The 22595-nt window shown below is 43.3% G+C and overlaps 1 protein-coding gene across 1 annotated transcript; it reads left to right on the top strand.

The window, feature by feature from the left end:
- Positions 1-5202: 5202 nt before the first annotated feature.
- Positions 5203-6439, top strand: LOC115674105 (probable carboxylesterase 17). Its single transcript, XM_030596437.2, has one exon. The coding sequence runs from the start codon at positions 5227-5229 to the stop codon at positions 6250-6252; it is 1026 nt and encodes a 341-aa protein (XP_030452297.1). The 5' UTR covers positions 5203-5226; the 3' UTR covers positions 6253-6439.
- Positions 6440-22595: the final 16156 nt, after the last annotated feature.

Raw genomic sequence — 22595 nt, 5'->3', positions numbered from 1 at the left:
AGGTCAGGCGTTGATGAGCATATTAAACTATCCATGTGGTTAAGAGCCCTCACAACTAGGCTCAACGATTGTCGCGACCTCCCCGAACCGGCCCCGCCGTCTAAGGGGTTTGGCTAATGGATTACTAAGTTAAACCTAGCTTGAGCTCTCCCAAGCCCATACCAATTTGCGACTTAAGTTTAAGTTGTTAACATGCAAATCAATTTCATCTAGGAGTCGCCACTAATCAGTTTTTGGTGGGTCGATTAGACACCCAAGTAAAGCACGGGAGAAAATGCTTCACTTCTACGAACCAGAGACTCTATAGGTACGGGAACTTGATTACACTAATTGACTAATTAGTGCTCCTTCGGTACCTAATCTTGTTCAATTCACCAACTAACGTGTTCACACTAATCGGAAGCCTCAAAATTCCATTCCTAACTAAGCTAAGGGAAGCAACAATTAATACCTAAACCTAACATGCATAGTTGACCACATGCGAGATTAAATTAAACGCGCAATTCAAAGTGTGCGAATCAAACGAGGTGCAATCAAACATAAGCTAATCACACAAAAAGGGAGAGAAAAACGATTTTAAAACCCAATTTCTAATTTTTGATTTTCGAATTTTTTTTAATTTTTTTAATATTAAAATAATAAATTATATAAAAATAATATAAAAATTGGATCCGGGTCGGATCTCCACATCCGGCCTGGATCGGGACTGACCCGGGTGCACCGGCCCAGGTCCACGATCGGACCGGGTTCATTTATTGAGCCCGGTCTGGCAAATAAAATAAATAAAGAAAGAAAAAGGGGCCTAGCCCGAATTTTTTTTTAAAAAGAACAAAAGCCCAGCCCACTATAAATAAAAACCTAAACAACACTTCAGCCCAAATCCCAATTTCGGTCCATCCGCGAAAGGCCCAAGACCTAATAAAACACTAAAGCCCACACACTAAACAAAACCCTATCCGGTCAGACCCGCGACCCGACCCGGACGTGAGTCGCCGACCTGACTCGCTGGAAACCCTACTCGGTTCACCCGACCCGGCTCGCGGCCGCCACCCCGCGCCCAGAGCCTCGCCTTCCATGGCCGCCGCTCGACGCCGCATCCGTTGCCACCGCCCGACGTGGCTCGTCTTCGTCGGCCTGCCGGAGCGCCGGCCCCTCCGAGCCCCAGCCTTCGCGGCCGGGGTTTTCGGTCGTGCGGCCGAGCCCTTGCTCGACTCTCCTCTACCAGCCAAATACAGCAGACAACACTTAGGATATTTTGACAAACAGGTGGCGTGCGCTGCGAAAATGAGAGATCCTAGGCTCGGTCGAGGCTCAAATGCATCGGAAAATCGCACACAACGAACCATAGACAGGAAATATTATGCACGAGGCGTCACAGGTCGGAACTCGCGCGGGCCGGGCGGCCGCGTGAGCTCCGGCCAGTGAGCCGGAAAACAGGGGAACAATAAGAAACAACAGGGGAAGGGGGTGACTGTTGCGGCGCTCCCTATCCGGCTCGACGGCGACGAATGAGGGCGAGTCGTGGTAGATCAGACTTCATCCGGTCGCCTCGCACGCCGGCAAGCTGAAATCCTTGCGAAAATCGACCCCGAGTCAAAACAAACCGAGACCCAATGATAACTCGGGGCAAGACCTACCGTAAAAGGGGTTGTCGGCCGCGGCTTGAGGCGCGGCGGTCGTCGACGAAAGCCTCTCCGATCTCAATCTCACTCTCTCTGTTCTCGCTCTCGCTCTCCCTCGGTTCTCCCCGATTTCTCTCTGTCTCCCCCGGCTTTAAGGACGGCCAGTGGCGCGGAACCGGCAGGCAGGCGCGCATGGCCCCTGCCACTGCCAGCCTGCCGTGGCCGGCCTGCTCTCGACCCGAGGATCGCGCCGGTGTGCCCCGCACCCCTCTGGCTTCTCTGTTCTTCTGCACTGTTCCTCCCCCGTACCTTCTGAAACGTTGACTGGGGAGGGGGGAGATGAACAGACACGGGCCGGCCCGCGTGGGAAAATGAAACGGGAGGAGAAGATAAAAATGGGCCGCGTAAAAATAAAAAGAAGAGGAAAAAAGAATGGGCTGACGAACTCGGCCCGAAAATCTTTTTTTTTTTTAATTTTGTGTCCTAGTAGGCCCTATTAATGCAAATGTGCCTAATGTCTATATGCCATATAATTTAATGAAAATATTTTTTGTTTAGTGGTTTAAAAATTAAACCCTAAATTTTTTATACGATAAAACCCTAAATGATTGGGCAAAATTTAAGTGTCAACAACGATGCAATTATCAAGAGTGCGCTCTACCACTGAGTTAATAGCCTGTTGTGCGAGCCTCCTGCAGGGCCTGCTATGTCAAAAGCATTAGAAAGCCCATCCCCCGCTTTCCCTTTTTCATCCCCATGTTGCCACACGGGAGGGGCATGACGTCAAAAAGGGGATCCTATCAACTTGTTCCGGTATAATAGGTTTAAGACTGAATTGTAATTCTTCTTGCGGAATATACTTTTAAGACAAAATATACCACTTCTTTTGGCAAGATAACGCAGAGTTATTTCTTTGTATAATTGTAAGCCTCTTTATTTGAACCGGTCGTTGCTACTAAACCTAATGCATATGCCACTCAGAAAAGTTCAAAAGCAACTCTTAAGGGGGTTTGGCCAAATTAAGTTCCAAACTTATTCTTTCTTCGAGAACCAGAATGAAGCTGATGACTTTTATTTGCATTAATCAAAGACCTTAACCATCCCCTTACCATCAACCTAGGGGCAACAAGTGAAAACAATGAAAAGTAAAAGCTTCATTGACCAAAAGGAAGAGATATGCCATTTGGCTATTCATTTATTCTCAAGGGGAAGTGATGAGTATGCTGAGCTCTGTACATCACGGGGTCACGCATGATTTATGCATGGTCAAAAAGATGGAGAAGAAAGAAGAAGGAGAATATAATATCTAATGGGAATAAAGATGACAGCCGCAGTTGGCAATTAAATCCATTGGTTTTTGAAAAGACTTACGTTTTTGAGACACTGAAAAAAGGGATGACAAAGAATCTTTAGCTTTTGCCGTCAAGGCAGTCCATCTGATCCCGCAATGGGAATTTTTGAACGTGAATTTTCTTTTGAGGTATCTCGATGACTCAATTTAGCATGGTTTCGCGTCCAAAATTATGCGTTTGTAACCGACATAGAATATGGAATAAAATCTTGCCGTGATATTGCAGTGGCTAAGTGGTGAGGTGCACATATGGGGTGTTAGGCGAAAGACGTCTCACATCATGCATGTGGTGTGTAGTATGAAACAAAATGTATCCTTACTGGCGCTTAATTCACTAGTTGAAACTTTTGAGTGACAGTGGATCTAAGAATTTAAGAGTGATTTGCTTGTTGGGTCGATGTAGTAGAAGCCTAATACTTTCATATGAGGAGATCATCAGAAGAGATCTTAAGTTCAAACCCATCAACATATTTAGTTGGATACACACACACCTTAATAAATCCTCCCCTCACATGTGAGCATTTTTTGTTATGCCCGCTCCCTTTTAATTCAAGTATTTCTTTTGCATCAACATTATCTCAACTTGAATCTCTACCTTGGCTTAGTAAGCTTAGCAGATGTTAGAGAGAGGAATAAAATCTGCCTTTTGGACTCCACCTCAATTGCCTTGGCCCAGCCAAGTTTGATCGTAAACTCAGAGAAACGATTCGCCATCTCGATTAAAGAGTCATATTTAAGATTTTTTTTTTAATTTTCACCAAACACATATTTATATTGGGGGCCCACCAATCTATCATCGGTTTTGAGACCATTTATTTGGTCGACGCAACAGAAGTCTATTACTTTCACCTAAGGAGATCACAAAGAGAGAGTCCAAATCCGAGCCTGTCAATATATCCAATTGGACCCGCATTCACTTAAAAGCTCATTCAATCCGACTCCCATTTTCGTCTACTTTCTTCCTTAGAATGTGGCGGTTGGTGCCGCAACACCCGTGTCTGAACCCAACATAACTGGACAAACATTGATGCCGCCTCAAAGAATAAAATGTCAGGAAAGTGTCAAAAGAATATTATGTCAGGATCAATGGAGAACTGTCCACCATTGCCGCATTGTGATAAAAACTTCCGTTTGAAAGCTCCCCAAGAAGGTGGACTATCGAGAAAATATTCTGTGGATCATGCTTTTGACAGTGCCTTCCTTACCCATTTAATTGAACCCGGGATTTGGAACTTCAATTCACCAGGAAACCAGTTCAGACTTGAAATAGATTGAGAGATTTGAGGAGGAGGACATGAGGTCAAGATTCTTAAGGCAAGTACAAGGAACAAGATCTCGATATTCAGTTCCACATTATGGCCCTCTCTTTAGATGGATCTGTTATTCCAAACCTAAAGAGCGATACCGATAAAAAGTCGCCGAACGAACCATGTTTATCATCTCCGATCATGACCTCTACGTGTTGGTGGGGAATCGTATTCATGCAGCCGTGACATGCGACGTCAAATTCTTCATTATCGTTAGCAAGATGATTTTTGGAGCATCTTGGGGATTGGATGCTTCGTACCCGGTCAATCTAGATCACTGTGGAAGAGCACCAAAAGTCTCAAACAATTTTCAGGCCGACAAATATTTTATAGATCGTATATTACTAACAGCAGCATCTAAATGTGCTACATGCAAGCAGCATCTAGGAGGATCTGAAACCTTTGTGTCTGAACCTAAAAGCAAAGGTTTAGCCAGAAAATGAAAAGGAGGAGTATAGTTGCAAGGATAGGAGAGTCCAATCTTCATTTTGGGGTTGAATGTTGAGATTGCGGAATATATATTTCTGACTCAAATTCCACCCATAACAGTCTTAAGTCAACCACCGTGTGTGACACCTGTGGAAATGGCATGCATGAATTCGAGCAAACTTCGCATCTCTGGCTAAGAAGAGGTACAGTAAAATCTAGGCGAACTGTTATGATCGAGCGTTCTTTGCAATCTACAGAATCCTCCACATTTAATAAAGAAAAAAATAAGGGTTTGAAAAGTGTGGCTTCCCACCTCTCACAGGAATCCATGTGATGACATAGGGGGAGGTTCTACTCCACCCACTTGCCTGATATAGAGATTGGAAACTTTTCTTCCGCATTCAAAGATCTCTCTAGGGTCTTATCCAAAACTTCTTTTGTATATAAAGAACCCTACATTGGCAAATAATCCATCCAAACCATTAAGTCCATCTTCTCACTATTTAGAAGAAAAAGAATGGCTTCTCTATCTTTTGATGCCAGGCTCAACCTCCAACTGGGCAAAAACCATCAGCAACAACAATCGTTGGTGCTTGAAGAGATTGAAGGCCTACTCAGGGTTCACAAGGATGGGCGGGTCGAGAGGTTCCCCGTCATCCCTAGCGTCTCCTGCGCAATCTCCTCAGGAGTCGACACGCATGCCAGAGACGTCACAATCGACAAGTTCACCAACTTGTGGGTGCGTGTCTATGTTCCAAACCGGCCCGGCAAATACCCCTTGCTCGTTTACTTCCACGGAGGGGGATTCTGTGTCGGATCAGCTGCGTGGAGCTGCTACCATGAGTTCCTGGCCAATCTGGTTTCCACTGCAAGCTGCGTGATCGTATCGGTCAACTACCGCCTAGCCCCTGAGAACCGTCTCCCGGCTGCTTACGACGACGGAGTCAATGCGATCATGTGGGTTAAAAGGCAAGTTGCCGATGGATCCGACATGCAAAAATGGTGGGTGAGCCAGTGCAATTTATCCAACTTTTTCCTAGTTGGCGACAGCGCCGGTGCTAATATAGCCTTTAACGTAGCTGTTCGATTAGGAAACATCAGCGCTTCTGTGTCCAACGCTATCAAACCATTGCACCTGAAGGGGGTTATTTTGATACAACCTTTCTTCGGAGGAGAGATCCGGACTGGGTCTGAAAAGATGGCCTCTCAGCCATCCAATTCTGCGCTGACGCTATCTGCTTCGGACGCCTATTGGAGGCTGTCACTTCCTTCAGGGGCAAATAGGGACCATCCCTGGTGCAATCCTTTGTCGAATAGTGTCGATCTCAGCATCCCATCGGCGATGGTGTGCATATCAGAGCTTGACATCTTGAAGGACCGGAACTTGCAGCTATGTAATGCCTTGGCCAACATGGGTAAGGCAGTGGAAATGGTCATGTACAGAGGAGTGGGACATGCATTCCAAGTCCTGAACAAGTCCCAGATGGCTCGCTCAAGAACTCAGGAGATGATCTCGCAGATCAAGGCTTTCATCAACCAATGATCACTAACAAAATGCGAGGAACTGGGTGCATTTTCTTTTGTCAATTAGTAAATGGTACATGTTTTGTTTGTATCGGAGGTCAGGATCTAGATATGGTGGTGATTCTTGGTCATTTTCAGTCGGTCAGGTTTCTTCATTGGTCCCATTTGTACATTATTTATATACGTGCATTATTGTGTAAAGTCAATGAATTTGTCATCTGCTCATAAAAGGGTTAATACTACGAAAAACCCCAAACTGGTACACCTGTGATAATTTTATCCCAAATTATTTTTTTGACAACAAAAAACCCCAAATTGGTACATCTGTGATAAATTTACCCCAAACTAAAATTTTGACCACTAAAAACCCCAAACTGGTACATGCGTGATAAATTTACCCTCCGTTAGTTTCCGTTAAATTGAATTTATACCACAAAAAATCACAAACTGGTACGCTTGTGACAAATGGAGTGTAAAACATAAACTGGTACATCAGTTAACTGTTGCGTGTCATTTAACAAAGCAATTTGATAATAAAATTCAATATAAATAAACTGAAGGTAAATTTATCACAAGCGCATCAGTTTGGGGTTTTTGGTGGTCAAAAAATTAGTTTAGGGTAAAATTGTCACATGTGTATCAGTTTGGGGTTATTCGTGATATTAACCCTAAAAAAATGGTCAATCAGTTTGTCATAATTTCATTACTTTTTGTACTTTACAGCTTCTTTGCATCAGTATAGCTACGGTCTGCCATCGATCGCAAATTATAAGTAATTGTTCTTAGATGCAAATGTAACTTTTGTATATTAAGGTCTTCTCATCTTATGTGTACTTGCTTTACCACAAGCATAGAAGATTCCCTAATGACATTACACTATATGAAACTTCTACTCAACAAGATCTTCATCCTTCTCTTTAAAGGGTAATTGCATAATTAGTTTTGAACATATCGTATGAAAACTAATCGAGTTATCAATTTTTTAATTAAACAAATGTAGTCTTAAATTTTTAAGGGAAAACACAATCACGTCCTCTCGACCAAGTCTCACCTGATTTATCTGATGTGGTAACGCTGTCATCGCCGGCCGTTCTACGTGTAGCAGAAACGGCGTGACGTAGACTATTTTCAGCGAAATGATGCGGTTTTTCTTTTGATTTTTCTTGGTTATTTTCTTTTCTTTTCTTCTTTTTCACACATGAGCTCCTCCTCTTACTGTTCGTAATCTTCAAGCTCTCGCCCGCTCAGCCAAAGCTCATCTCATGCTTGTCCGTCACTGCCCACACTGTTGCCTGGATCTTCAGCAGCGTGCTACCACCCCTGTTGACCTAGCTCGACCATCGGCAACTATCGTTGTCATCTCCGTCGAGCCAAACCGAGTGCCCCTGTATTTGGTTCTCTCTTTTCAAGCTTCAAGATGGTGGTGGCAACCTCCATGGCCACGAATGGCAACCTTGAACTCCATGTGCGCAGGTGAGAGAAACAGAAACAGAGAGACCAATCACAGCAGTGAAGGCTGTCGGCCTCGCACGACAATGGTGTCTGTGGCCGATCGAGCAAGGGCCAGCGATGGTGGCAACACACTGTAAGACTAAAACTGAAGGATTCTAATCATGCATAGAAGAACAAAATTTAAGCACAATTAGAATCAAATGCGGAAAACAGGATCGAAAATAAACTAACCTCCAGCCATTGTTCAACTTTACGTTCGTCGGAAATCCACGGTAGTTCGACGTTAATTTGAGAGCGATTACGGGCGCACTCTACTAACCCAATCCCCTCGCGTACTGATGGTGTATTACTGAATGAGAGGGTTTGCGTTAGACCTTGTATCTACCCTTATAGAATGAACGTTCATCTTTATAAACCGCTTCCCATCAAGGCGGTTACCGAAGGGGGCGGTTGTCACCGAAGGGGTACGAACAGTGGAAAAACCGTATGTGGATAACCGTCACTTAAAAGAGAAAACGTGGGTCAAACTCAACGGATTAGTTTTTATTTCAAAAACTATATCCCTAAATGTGAGATCACATTATAAATATAACATTCTCCCACTTGATCCCAACATTTTCATCATACGGATTACCCAACCAAATCCACGAAAACCTTATGCTTAAGAAAAGAAACAAGACACATGAATCATGGCGACATGTCCTCTAAGAGCGAGTAATATCTTCCATGTATTACAATGCATCTTATTCCTTTAATGTCAGCCCATATGTGACAACACATCTTAATGAATAAACCCTATGTTTATTCCAGAACCAAGGATAATTGTTATTCTCATAAACAACTGAATGTGTACACCAGAAATTGAGAATAACATTACAATTGAGTAAGAGTTTCAAACAACAAAAGTCGTCCGTACGACAATAAATCACATTATGGGAATTATTCCCATACTAGCCACATGATCCTTATACTTCATTGGTGGCATGCCTTTAGTTAAAGGATCAGCTATCATCAATTCAGTGCGAACGTGTTCAATGACCACTTTATTCTCCTTAACACGTTCCTTTATGGCTAAATACTTAATGTCGATGTGCTTACTTCAACTGCCACTTCTAGCATTTTTAGCCGTAAAAACCGTAGCTGAATTGTCACAATATATTCTTAATGGCCTAGAAATAGAATCAACAATTCTAAGCCCTGAAATGAAACTCTTCAACCATACACCATGCGAGGTAGCCTCAAAACAAGAAACGAACTCAGCCTCCATAGTGGAAGTAGCAGTCAAAGTCTGCTTCGCACTCCTCCATGACACGGCTCCGCCAGCTAACATAAAAATGTATCCTGATGTTGATTTTAGAGAATCAACGCAACCAGCGTAATCCGCATCCGAATAACCAAATACTTCCAAGTTGTCAGTCCGTCTATACATAAGCATGTATCCTTTAGTACCTTGAAGGTATCTCATCACTTTCTTTGCAGCTTTCCAGTGGTCTATCCCTGGATTACTCTGATATCTTCCCAACATTCCCACAGCAAAAGCGATGTCAGGTCGAGTGCAAACCTTAGCATACATCAAGCTTCCGACAGCAGAAGCATATGGGATGTTCTTCATTTGTTCCCTTTCTAGATCGTTCTTCGGGCACTGGTTCAAATTGAACCTATCACCCTTCACAATGGGCGCTACACTTGGTGAACAATCTTTCATCCGAAATCTCTCCAAGACCTTATTGATATAGGTTTCTTGAGATAGTCCTAAAATTCCTCGAGTTCTATCTCTATGGATCTTAATGCCAATGACATAAGATGCCTCACCCATATCCTTCATGCCAAAACTCTTAGAGAGGAATTGTTTCACCTCATGCAACAACCCCTTATCATTGGTTGCAAGTAGAATATCCTCCACATACAGCACAAGAAAACAAATTTTGCTCCCACTGACCTTCTGGTATACGCATTGATCCATGATATTCTCTACAAAGCCGAATGAAGAGATGACATCATGGAACCTTAAGTACCATTGGCGGGATGCTTGTTTCAAGCCATATATAGATTTCTTAAGCTTGCACACCAAATGCTCACCTTTACTAGAGGAGAATCCTTCAGGTTGTTTCATGTAAACCTCTTCCTCTAGTTCCCCAATGAGGAATGCCGTTTTCACATCCATTTGATGTAATTCCATATCAAAATGGGCAACCAATGCCAAAATAATACGAAGAGAATCTTTCTTAGATATAGGAGAAAATGTCTCCGTGTAATCGATACCTTCCTTTTGAGTGAATTCTTTGGCAACAAGTCTAGTTTTATATCTCTCAATGTTGCCTAATGAGTCCTTCTTAGTTTTGAAGACCCACTTACAACCAATGGCCTTCGCACCATTAGGCAACTCAACCAAATCCCAGACTTCGTTTGATGCCATAGAACTCATCTCATCCTTCATGGCATTGTACCACAAATTGGATTCATCACTACTCATGGCTTGTGAAAACGTTTCAGGATCATTCTCAGCTCCAATATTATAGTCAGACTCTTGTAAATACACAATATAATCACTAGGAATTGCTGATTTCCTCATTCTAGTAGATCTTCTTAATGTTGTATCAACATTCTCTAGAGGAGCGTGGTGTTCAACTGGTTGTTCAACAGCTTCTGGTAATTGTTGAACAATTGGATCTACCGGATCATTATCAGCATGTGACATTCCGAATTTCGGCCCATTTTTGGGATTTATAAAACGTGTAATTTGTCAGTGTGCTTATAGTAAAATCTCGCCCGAGAACTGATCACTCTCGGTTATTATTTTTAAATTAGAGATTTCGCTAGAATCGCACTCGATCGAATTTGACCGTTATTTAGACCCCGAACTTGGCAGTCGATTTTCGGAAGTTTCGGGACGAAATAAATTAGACGGTGTCGATATTGTTGTGGCCAGCGTTGAGATTGTCAGGAATGATGGAAAAAGGGGAGTTTTTGACCACGTGCGAATCTGGACTAGTAGACCTCCCTCGTTATAGTTTGGTTCAATTAATTTGGCCTTTGTCCCTTTTTATGTGCGAGGCTTATTTTGGACCGGTAGATCGTTTTCGGTTTTGAATTTGGGCCATCAGATCGCATTTAATATTTGAATGAAGTTTATTTTCTCTTATTTCTCTCTCCTCTCTCCTCCGCGCGCACGTTTCCCTCCTTCTGACCGCGCACGTTCCCTCTCTCTCCTTTCTCTTCTTTTCCTTCTGACCGCACGCAACCCCCCCTCTCTGACACTCTCTCTCCTCTCTATCTTCTTTCTCTTTCTTCTTCTTCTTCTTCTTCTTCTTCTTCTTCCTCTCTCCCCCGACCCTCGACTGCTGCTTCGCCTCTGCCCAGCTCACCGACCACCGCTCGAACGCCCTCATGCCTCCGCCCGACGCCGTGTTGCCGCGCGCGCGGCCAGCTCGCCGCGCTGCGCGAGTCGCTGACGCCTCAGCCAAGAGCCGTTGTGGCCGTTACCCGGCAGCGAGCTCGCGACGCGCCCGCAGGCTCGCCGGCGGCCCCTGCGTCGCCGTCGCCGCCTCCGTCTGCGGTCCGCCGCCGTGTCCCACCCTGGCACGGAAGCCCCTTTTCTCCATTTCTCTCTCTCTCTCTCTCTCTCTCTCTCTCTCTCTCTCTCTCTGTGCCGTGAGAGGCCTTGAGCTGGAGGAGCTCCGCCGCCGCCGTCACTGTTCCGGCGCGGATCCATCGCCTCGCCTAGCCGTCCAGCCGTTCCATTTCTCTCTCTATCTCTGACCGTGCCCCTCTCTCCCTCTCTAGGCCGTGGATTAGCTTAGATCGTCGCCGCCGCTCGCGCCGTTCGCCGGAGCCGCCGCCGCCGTTACTGTTCCGGCGAGGGACCGCCACTGCCCAGCCCCTTTTCGTCACGTGTTCGGCCCGTTTCAAGCTTAGGACATCCGGTGAGTTTGATCCTAAGCCCTAATTAGGACAATTTGCATTTCTAGACGGGTTTTAGGGGTTAATTAGGGTAATTAGGGGCTAAATGGTGGCTGCTGTTAAGGGCTGATTTTGTGGTGTTTTGGTGACCAAGGATGATTATTTGGTCGAGGTTTAGTGGCTGGTATGGTGCTGTGATGTGGCGAAGCGTAGGTGTCCGGATTTGGACAAAATGGTGGATTTGGGGAAATGAAATTTATAGACCGAGTGGTGGCTGTTTTTGGTGGTTGTTCTACGGGCTTAATGCGATAAATTAATGGAGGTTTAGTGGCCCGAGAGGTGCTGTGCATTGGCTAGACAGAATTGGATCGGAATGGCCCAAGTTCGGGGTAGGTTCGGGCCTTGAATGTGAATTTGGCGGGTGCAAATTGAGGACCGAGTGGAGGTTACTAGGAGCTGAATTTGTGGCACATTTGGTGACCGAGAGTGATGATTTAATCGAGGTTTAGTGGTCTATAGAGTGCTGTGATGTGGCGAAGCATAGATGCCTTGATTTGGGCGAAATTGTGGACTTGGCGGATGAAATTTGTGGACCGTATGGTGGCTGATTTTGTGGCTATTTTACGGGCTTAGTGTGACAATTTAATTGAGGATTAGTGGCCCGTAATGTGCTATGCGATGGCTGGAAGTATTGGATTGAATTGGCCCGAGTTTGGTTAAGTTCGGGTTCAATTGTGGATTATAGTGCGCGCCTAGTTTGGTCCTCATGGTGGCTGATTCGGGTAATGCTTTGGGGAGTCTAATAGAGTATTTTGAGGGTATTTATTGGCCTAGAATGACCTACTTGGTGGTTGTCCATACCGGGATTTAATTGGACAAGGCGCGATCAATTTGAGGCTTGATTGTGTGATTACCGGGAATGGTCGAATTAACTGATGGATTGGCTGAATTATCTTTGGTTGTGATCAATTTGCGATGCCTTGTTGAGTACTTATATGGCCGAGAAAGGGTAGACTTGGTGGACCTTAGACTTGTGCGAGTTTAATGGCTCAATCGCGTGATTTTCGTGTGCCGATGATGTACCATGGCCGATTTGAATTAATTGATTGATTGGGCTTGTGATTCATTGAATTGAGCATATTGTGTTGTGAATTGAATAAGTGGCGTTGTGCAATTGAATGCTCATTGTGAAATTTGTGAGTGCCCAAGTGTGAATTTCATGGCCATGGGTGTGCATATCAAACATTGGCATGGCATGTGCATATATGAGTGTGCACGAATGACATGAGCATGTGATCACCTAAAATGCCCTGATGCGTTTTACGCGGGGTTCAGATAATAATTGGTGATTGTGAATGTGTGATCACATAAAGCCCTGATGCGTTTTACGCGGAGTAGTGAACCCGTCCTGAGGCGTGTTACGCGGGACGATGCCCGGATTACCGGAAGATGACCAACCTGATGCGTTTACGCGGGTTATGTGTCATGAGCCTGATGCGTTTTACGCGGGCCGGAGATCGATCTCGAAGTGATGGACCTGATGCGTTTTACGCGGGTCGGACCTGATGCGTTTAACGCGGGTCGGAGGAGAAATTGATAAATGGCAAGTGTGCTAGAGTGCAAGCGTGCGAAAATGCATTGATGAGGCGTGAGCACGCGTATGAGCACGAGCATAAGCATGACATGCGTTGTGACCAAGTGATGTGTGCATGTGCTGTGATTGGGTCCAATGTTTTATGCTTGAACTGTAAGTGCCTAACCTGCAGGGCAAGGTGAGTGTTGGATTTGGGCCCGAGGGCCTAAGTCAATTATGATTTGCTTGGTGTGTTGATTTAGTACTCGTCAGGAGGTGCACTTTAGCCTAATTTAGGTTTAGGGAATTACTCGCTGAGATTTATTCTCACTGTTGTTGAAACCCAATTTTTCAGACCCCCAGCCCTAAGGATGGCAGGCGTATTGAAACGTTTTGGGAGGAGCCCCGGCTAGATATAGTGTTTGATCGCCGAGCCACGTACCCGCTTTTGATTTTTGAGTGTGGGCTGTATATGAGTATTGTATATGTTTCCCGATGTCAAAACAAGTGTATATTTATCCGTGCTGGTTGTTGTATGGCTATCCTTGATTATGTGTATTTTATTGTACGGGTGGTTTTAATTACTTCCGCATGTGCTTTAAATCTCTGTGTTGGGTGTTGGGTCGGCGACGAGTCCTGGGACATCGCACACGAATCGACCTTTGCGAGGGATGTGGCGCGCCGAGGAGTGCGGGGCGTGACACAGCAAGTTGTGGAACTTCAATAGTTGGTTGTTCAATAGCTGGTTGAACTGAAGGGGCGTTATGAACAACAACCAACCTAATACTTGAAGTGGAAGGTTGAGTATCTGAATGATCTTTCTCAGGAACAATATCCTTCAATCGATCACTCCCACTAATCAAGTCACTTTTAAGAAACTTAGCATTTCTTGATTCCACAATTCTAGTAGTGTGAGATGGACAATAAAACCTGTATCCCTTGGACTTTTTGGCATATCCAATAAAATACCCACTTACAGTCCTTGGGTCCAACTTCCTTTCCTGTGGATTATAGATTCTTACTTCAGACGGGCATCCCCAAACGCGTACATGTCTCAAACTTGGTTTCCAACCTTTGAATAACTCAAAAGGCGTCTTTGGGACAGCCTTGGTTGGAACTCGATTTAATATGTACACTGCCGTCTTAAGAGCTTCAGTCCACAAGGACTTAGGAAGTTTGGAGCTACTAAGCATACTCCGCACCATGTCCAATAAAGTTCGGTTTCTTCTTTCTGCTATGCCATTTTAGTCCGGAGAACCTGGCATAGTGTATTGGGCAACTATGCCATTCTCTTGAAGAAACTTTGCAAACGGACCAGATGCTTGTCCATCTTCAGTGTATCTACCATAAAATTCTCCACCTCTATCTGATCTCACGATCTTAATTTGCTTGCCGCATTGTTTCTCTACTTCCGCCTTAAAAACCTTAAAGGCATCCAACGCTTTATGTTTATTATGAAGCAAGTAGAGATACATGTAACATGAGTAATCGTCAATGAAGGAGATGAAGTATTTCTGACCATACGAGTCCATATCAGGACTACAAATGTCCGTATGTATGATTTCTAATATGTCTGTACTCCTCTTGGCACCTTTCTTTGTTTTGTTGGTCTGCTTTCCCTTTATGCAGTCCACGCAAATATCATAATCAGTAAAATCCAAAGTACCGAGTACTCCATCATTTACTAATCGCTTAATTCTATCTATGGAGATATGTCCCAATCTCCAGCGCCACAACATAGAGGAATTTTCATTCACAACACATCGTTTCATACCAAAATTATCATGAACATGCATCGCATTATAATAGGCATTGTCTTGTAAATTAATTCGAAAAAGACCATCAGACAAAATACCACTCCCAACAATTTCAGATTTAAATAATAAACTGAAGTTTGAATCTGAAAAGTTAAAAGAGTAACCCAAAGGTACAAGTCTTGAAACTGAAATTAAGTTTCTAGAGAAACTTGGAACATAAAAGGTCCTTTCCAAATCCAAAACAAAGCCACTATTGAGAACTAATCTACATGTCCCAATAGCTTCTACATGCGAACGCATCTTGTTTCCCGAATAGATGCTTTGTTCACTTCCCACTGGCTTCCTGTGGTTTTGAAAACCCTGCAAGGAATTCGAAATATGGATTGTAGAACCAGAATCAATCCACCAAGTGTTGTGACTCACATCAGCCATATTAGATTCATAACAAACATAAGAGGTTGGATTACCTTTCTTCTCAAGCTAGGCCTTAAATCTAACGCAATCCTTCTTCATATGCCCCTTCTTTCTACAGAAGAAACATTTGGATTCCTTCTTAATGTCAGCTTGGGGAGGTATTTTACCTTTCCCCTTCTGCTTGCCGTGACCCTTATTCCTTTCTTGTGTTGCCAAATGAGCACTTTCTCCCAATTCCATAATCAGCCTCTCTTCCTCTTGAACACACATGGTCATGAGTTCATTAATTGACCATTTGTTCTTATGTGTGTTGTAGGAGATCTTGAAAGGTGCATACTGTTGTGGGAGAGTGTTCAGAATGTAGTACACAAGAAATGATTCAGATATCTCAACCTCAAGGTTTTTCAGCTGAGCTGCAATGTCTCTCATCTTCATGATGTGCTCACGCACACCTCTAACACTTGTGAGCTTTAGAGATGAAAACTTCATTATCAAGGTCATGGCATGTGCCTTTTCTGAAGTCTCAAATTGCGCATCAATGGCCTCCAATAAAGCCTTAGCATTGCTATGCTGAGCGACTGAACCACGGATACTAGGAGATACTTTAGTCCTTATGAACATCACACTAAGGCGGTTGGACCGCTCCCACTGTTCATAAAGGGCTATCTCAGCTGCAGTGCTTGTGTCAGTAGGAGCAGGTGGTTCGTCTTTCCTTATAGCATAGTCAATGTCCATGCACCCCAATTGAAGAAGAATTGACTCTTTCCAAACTTTATAGTTTTCACCATTCAGTATGGGAACATCACTCTTAAATTCAGAGAAATTCATAGGTTGCAAAACTGCATATCAAATAATCATGCTTATGTCACAAAATTTGAGGCAAAATCAACATATATCATGTTCTACCAATGTAAGACATGTCACAAAATATGAATCACATAACATAAAAACTGCCTGTGGGCTAAGTTTTTAATTTAAATAGATTCATAAATACTTCATGAAGAAACTATCATGTTATATTCCTTTCCTTAATCCCTGTGGGTAAATTAAGAAAAATAATATGATATTTCCACCTAGTTAATCAAATTAATATAATGAAAATTCCTGTGGGATAAAATTCATCATATTAATAAGATTAATTACAATCAATGTCCATTTCCAAATGTGGTCCGAATGCTCTTAATATATAATTTAATTAATTAAAGATGATGTGGCTACTCCTCAATTAATTAAAATATATGGATCATTGGACATTTAATTTCATGCATAAAAATATTCATAAAATGCATGAAGGATAAAACAATAAACTTAATTCGGCAAGGGGCAGAATGGTAATAATGGGTAAAAGGCAGGGGTAGAAGCGTAAAAACCGAAGGGGGCGCCGGTTCCAGGGTGTGTGCGCGGCACGCGCCTGCTCCATGCGTGGGCGCGTGCACGCCACGCGCCTTCTTTACCGTGCGGGCGCGTGCGGCGCACGCTCCTGCAACTGCCGCGCGCGTGGGCCGCACGCGTCTGCAGTTGCGCGCGCGTGGCGACCACGCGCCAGCAATTGTGCGCGCGTGGGACCACGCGCCTTCTTCCTCCGCTCGACCAGATCCAATTTTTTGACGATCTTCGCCGTTCCACCGCGCCTTCTTCCGAATGGGTCTCCTCCGGTAGCCCATATTACACCAAAATAATTTATGGGTTTCGGAGACCACGTCAGCGCGACCACATGGACCCAAAATTCAGCGAAAACAACCAAGAAATTGGCTCGAATCAAGCAAAATTCCGTCAAAACGCACAAACCCTAACCCGCAACTTCCGCTGCTCAAACAGCCTCCGGCGATCACCGATATGCCAGATTAACTTAGGGCTATTCTTCTCCATGGCGGTGCGACCGTGCCGGTCCGAAGTCGAGCGGTGGGTCGCCGGAATTTGGCCGGAATCAGCGATTTCCCTCTTAGCCCCAAAAAGCCCGAATTACTGTTCATCTCAAAAGCCCCGAAAAATGCACCCAAAATTCAACAAAAACAAGACAGAGGCACTAAACATGCTCTGATACCAAATGTAAGACTAAAACTGAAGGATTCTAATCATGCATAGAAGAACAAAATTTAAGCACAATTAGAATCAAATGCGGAAAACAGGATCGAAAATAAACTGACCTCCAGCCATTGTTCAACTTTACGTTCGTCGGAAATCCACGGTAGTTCGACGTTAATTTGAGAGCGATTACGGGCGCACTCTACTAACCCAATCCCCTCGCGTACTGATGGTGTATTACCGAATGAGAGGGTTTGCGTTAAACCTTGTGTCTACCCTTATAGAATGAACGTTCATCTTTATAAACCGCTTCCCATCAAGGCGGTTACCGAAGAGGGCGGTTGTCACCGAAGGGGTACGAACAGTGGAAAAACCGTATGTGGATAACCGTCACTTAAAAGAGAAAACGTGGGTCAAACCCAACGGATTAGTTTTTATTTCAAAAACTATATTCCTAAATGTAGGATCACATTATAAATATAACACACACTGCTAGAGGCCCATGACGTAGTGGGTAGTGACGGGCAAGCATCGGAGGAGCTTTGGCTGAGCAATCTAGCGCTTGAAGATGATGAACGTAAGAGAAGCTAATGCGTGGAAAAGAAGGAAATAAGACAAAAAAATGAAAAAGATATTCAGAAAAATCAGAAGAAAAATTGACATCGTTTCAGTTTAAAATAGTCCACGTCACACTATCGCCGATACGTGAGACGGTCGATGATGATTGGACTCCCAAATTAGATAAATTAGGCAAGACTCGACCAAGAAATTTTGATTATGTTCTCTCTTAAAGGTTTAAGATTACGTTAATTTAATTAAAAGTTTTATTTCTCAATATGTTTTTCTTACAATAGGTTTTCGATTGATTATGCAAATACCCTGTCTTTTCACCTCTTTTTTGACAATAGTACAATAGTGACGAAGGAATTTTGAATGGCTTGTCAAAAGAACCCACGTGTCACGGCCATAAACCAACGTCAAGAAGAGGCCGACAGGAAACCATGCACGCCCAACAGTATGGAATCTCAAGTAGCAATGCAAATTTCATATAATTAGCAACCACAACGATACCTACGGATGCACTGGTTCTCATAACAATTTGATCACTATAGAGCACTACATGTTGTCGGGATGCCAAATGTCCTTAATGGTGGATATAATTTGGGTTTGTATTTTATCAGTAGTTCGGGTTTATGCCCATTAATAATTACCGAGTATATATAATCTTTTTTTTCATGTAGCCTTAGTTTAAAGATGAGTCAGAATAAAACTTTATGTTGCGATTTTTCTTTCTCACTTCTACTCTCTATTTCGTTATATTTATGCTCGTAATCCTAATAGTTTTCGAAGTTCAGTATTCATAGTTTGGCTCCGTCCGTACGAATCCATACGAAATGACAAAGTTGTCTTGGTCTTTCCCTAGAATTTCAAAACTATTCCTCTTGTAGTCTTTTGTTATACTGTTCCAGGATGGATGACTATCCCTGCTTTCTCAGTTCTTCTCAAAATACCTAGAATGGCCCGGATATTCACGGACAAATGTCTCCACCATTCTCAACACAATTTCCATCTCCCTACCCCCAGTACGCTCAGGCACCACCATATCGTCGGCCATATGGCTATCCTCATCATCCTCCGAATCCTTCTCCACAACCTTCTCACAGTTATAAATTCTATGTTCCTCCAGGGTGTGTTCCTACCTTCGGAGGTAATTATGTTACCTATGACCAGTTTAACTCGCTGGAAAGCAACTGGGACCAGCTGGTCGACGACCGCTTTAAGGAATCGGAACGTGAGGTCGTAGATGTTCTCCATAGGCTTGACGAGCCAAAGCCGTCGGGGTCAAGATCTGGCTATAATTATCCCCCATTTGTCGAAGACATAATGACGGTAAATCTCTCGAAGGAATTCGAATCCCTCATTTGAACACTTATGATGTCTCGAGAGATCCCCTTGATCACTTGGAGGCATTCCGGGCAGTTGGATGTATATATTTAAAATTAGGTTAATTGTAGTTTATATTAATTGTAATTAAACCTAATTGCCTCTCACCCTATATATAAGGGAGGGCTTGTACTTTTCATTTTGGCAATGAGAATATATCACACTTTTGTCTCTTTTACCACAAACCACACAAATCTCAACTTGGTATTAGTGTCATCGTCAATTGAGGAGCGTTCATTGAGTCAACTACCCTCTGACCGTCACAACGCCAGTCACGCTGGCCGCGTCACTATGGTTCTCCAATAAGACCGAAGTCTTTAGTTGCTTTTCGACATACTTCCGCTGCTCATTTCGAAAAATCGAGACCACCATTAGACTCGCCACCCTTAGACGACCCACATCCTGAAATTACGAGCCAACGAACGTTAGACGCTGCTACACGCACCGCCGTGCCTTGGACCTAGGGAGCCTGCAGCTGTTCAGTGGTGATTTGGATGCCCTCCGCCATATTTTTTGATAAACCAACACCAACCCACGACTTGCCGCCCTCCACTGAGTCAACCCATCAATTTTCGTTGCCCTCCTCCACCGAACGCGCCGCTAGAAGTCCTACGCATGAGATCCACACACCTCCCCCAACGACACGCACAAAAAAACTCTGTAAGCTGCTAACATGATCGCCACGTCATCCCACCGTTGACTGACGTTGGCCACCGTTAACCAAACGTTGATTGGTTCATACCAGATCGATTTTGTCGCATTTTTGACTGGTTCGACTGTTTCTAGACTGGTTTTTGGCGTTTTCTGACCGGTTCTTGAGGTATTTCGACTTTCAAAGTTCGCTTTTTGCCTTATTTTGTCCATATCTACTCTTGATATATTGGGTTCTGTTGATTTTATACTAGTAAAGTGCCTATAATGGATAGAGTGGAAGTCTCAATGCCCATTTAGACTATTTTCAATGGTTTCTTTTGGCTCAAGAAATATCAAGCTTCTTGAAAGGACGCTGGCTTCGGAGTTATGTAACTAGGGAAATTAGCGAGCCTACTAAAATTGCTGAAGAAACTTATGCTAATTTTGTGGATCATATGGATGATTGGAATAGCAAAAATCATCATATTCTCACATGGTTTCGAAACACTTTGATCCCATCTATCCAACTCTAGTTTGGCCTTTTTAATACGGCAAATGAAGCTTGGGATCTTCTTGCCTGTCGTTACTCCAGTTTGGATGTTGCCCATCAGTATTGGCTATTAGGGAATTTATATCACATTCATCAGGAGCCAGGTCAGTTCATAAATGATTTTCTATCATCTATGCATGCTATTTGGGATCAGTTGACCTTGTCTACACCGCGTTTGGAGGCGGCTAATGTTGCTCTCAAAGTTGTTGAATATCATGATGGTATTCATGTCATGCAATTTTTGATGGCCTTGAATGATGAGTTTGAACTTGTGAGGGCCTCCGTTCTGCATAGAGATCATTTTCCTTCCAGTGAGATTGTTATATCATAATTATCGATTGAGGAGACTTGACTGGCTACCTTGAAAATGCAACGCCCTACTGTGCCCATCTCCACACCTACAGATGCGGTACTTGTCACTTCGAGTTCTTCCTCCTTGTGTCGTCCATTTTGCAAACACTGTCATCAGCGTGGTCATCTGGCACCAAATTGTTATTGGCTGCGACCTACGCAACCCACGGGATCGGTCACGCAATCGCGCAGCCAAGGTCCCTTTGCCCGTCCATCTGTTGGTTCTGCTTCTACTCATGGATTATCCATCACACTAATATCCTTAGAGTATCTTTTCATTGTTCTATGAGAATTTGGTATCTTTAGCTCTTTTGTTCCTAGCAATTCTGCTATGTCTATTGCTTAAGGTATTTCTTATTCATAGTTTTTTTATTCTGCTTGTTGCAATTACATGACATTTAATCTACCTTATTTCAATCTAAATCTTCCACTTCATGTGCACCTCTTATTCATACAACTGATAACTCACAGATGAGAGTTAGTCATATAGGAACATTTTCACATCTACATTACCTTTACCTAACACTTTTTTGGTTCCTAAACTCTCACTCAACTTGATATTTGTTGGCCAATTGTATGAACTTGGTTTTGATATCCACTTCTCTTCTTGTGGTTGTTATGTGCAAGATCCTCGGATGGGAGTTACTTAGGATAGACCATAAAGTGGGGTGCCTCTTTGAGCTTGTTTCCCTAAATATTCCGACTTCTTTTGATGGTTGTGCTGCCACAGTGTCATCTGAAATTTGGTATTCTTAGTTAGGTCATGCTTCTTTTTCTAGGTTAAGGCCTTGATTTCAAGTGGTCATTTAGGTTTTGTTGACACTAAACATTTGATTGTCTACCTTGTAAGTTGGGAAAACATAATGCATTACCAATTTAGACTAGTGACTCTATATCTCATGCTTCTTTTGATCTCGTTCACTCTGGTATTTGGGGACCATCTCCCACCCTTACCATGGATGGCTCTCGCTATTTTGTCATTTTTGTCGATGATAACTCTCGTTTTACCTAGCTTTATCTTATAAAAAATTGTTTTGAACTTTCTCGTATTTACCGTGATTTTGTTGTGATGATCAAAAGCCAATTTTCATAAGATATCAAGGTTTTTCATACTGATAATGCTATGGAATATAAAGATATGGAATTTAGAGACACGGAATTTCTTAGAATTCCTTCCCAAAATGATACTATCATCCATTGCCTTGCCTAAGCACTTCCCAGCAAAATGGTAGAGCAAAACGTAAGCATAGGAATATCTTAGATGTTGTATGCACTCTTCTCGTCTTTGTCTCTTGTCCTAAACAATTTTGGGGGGAAGCTTGTCACACTCCTGATTACATTATCAATTGTACTCCATCACCCAATTATAGTCTTCTTCGCGCTTTGGTAGTGCTTGTTTTGTGCACCTTCTTCCACATGAGCACACCAAATTAGAACCCAGTGCCCATTTATGTTGCTTACATGGGTATGGCCTTGAGCACAAAGGGTATAGATGTTAGGATCCCATTTCTACCCACCTTGGTGTGTCTCGTCATGTTACCTTTTGGGAGCACAAGATGTTTTCTTATGTTCATCCCTTCAAATCCTATGCTCACGTTCCTTTTTTTTTTTTTTATTTATAAATCCTTCTGTGGACTTATTTTCAGATAATACCACACTTCCATCCACATCTGACTCTTCTCTGCCAGATTTATCTTCTTTTCATTTTGATGTAGGGTCTTCTGGCGATGCCACTTTGGCCACTTTTGACGTGTCTACCCCAT

This window comes from Syzygium oleosum, unplaced genomic scaffold (genome assembly GCF_021117445.2).
Source record: "Syzygium oleosum isolate NSW1041296 unplaced genomic scaffold, Sole_v2.1 Sole_v2.19, whole genome shotgun sequence".
Lineage (NCBI taxonomy): Eukaryota > Viridiplantae > Streptophyta > Magnoliopsida > Myrtales > Myrtaceae > Syzygium > Syzygium oleosum.
This window is presented reverse-complemented; position numbering and strand designations above follow the sequence as displayed.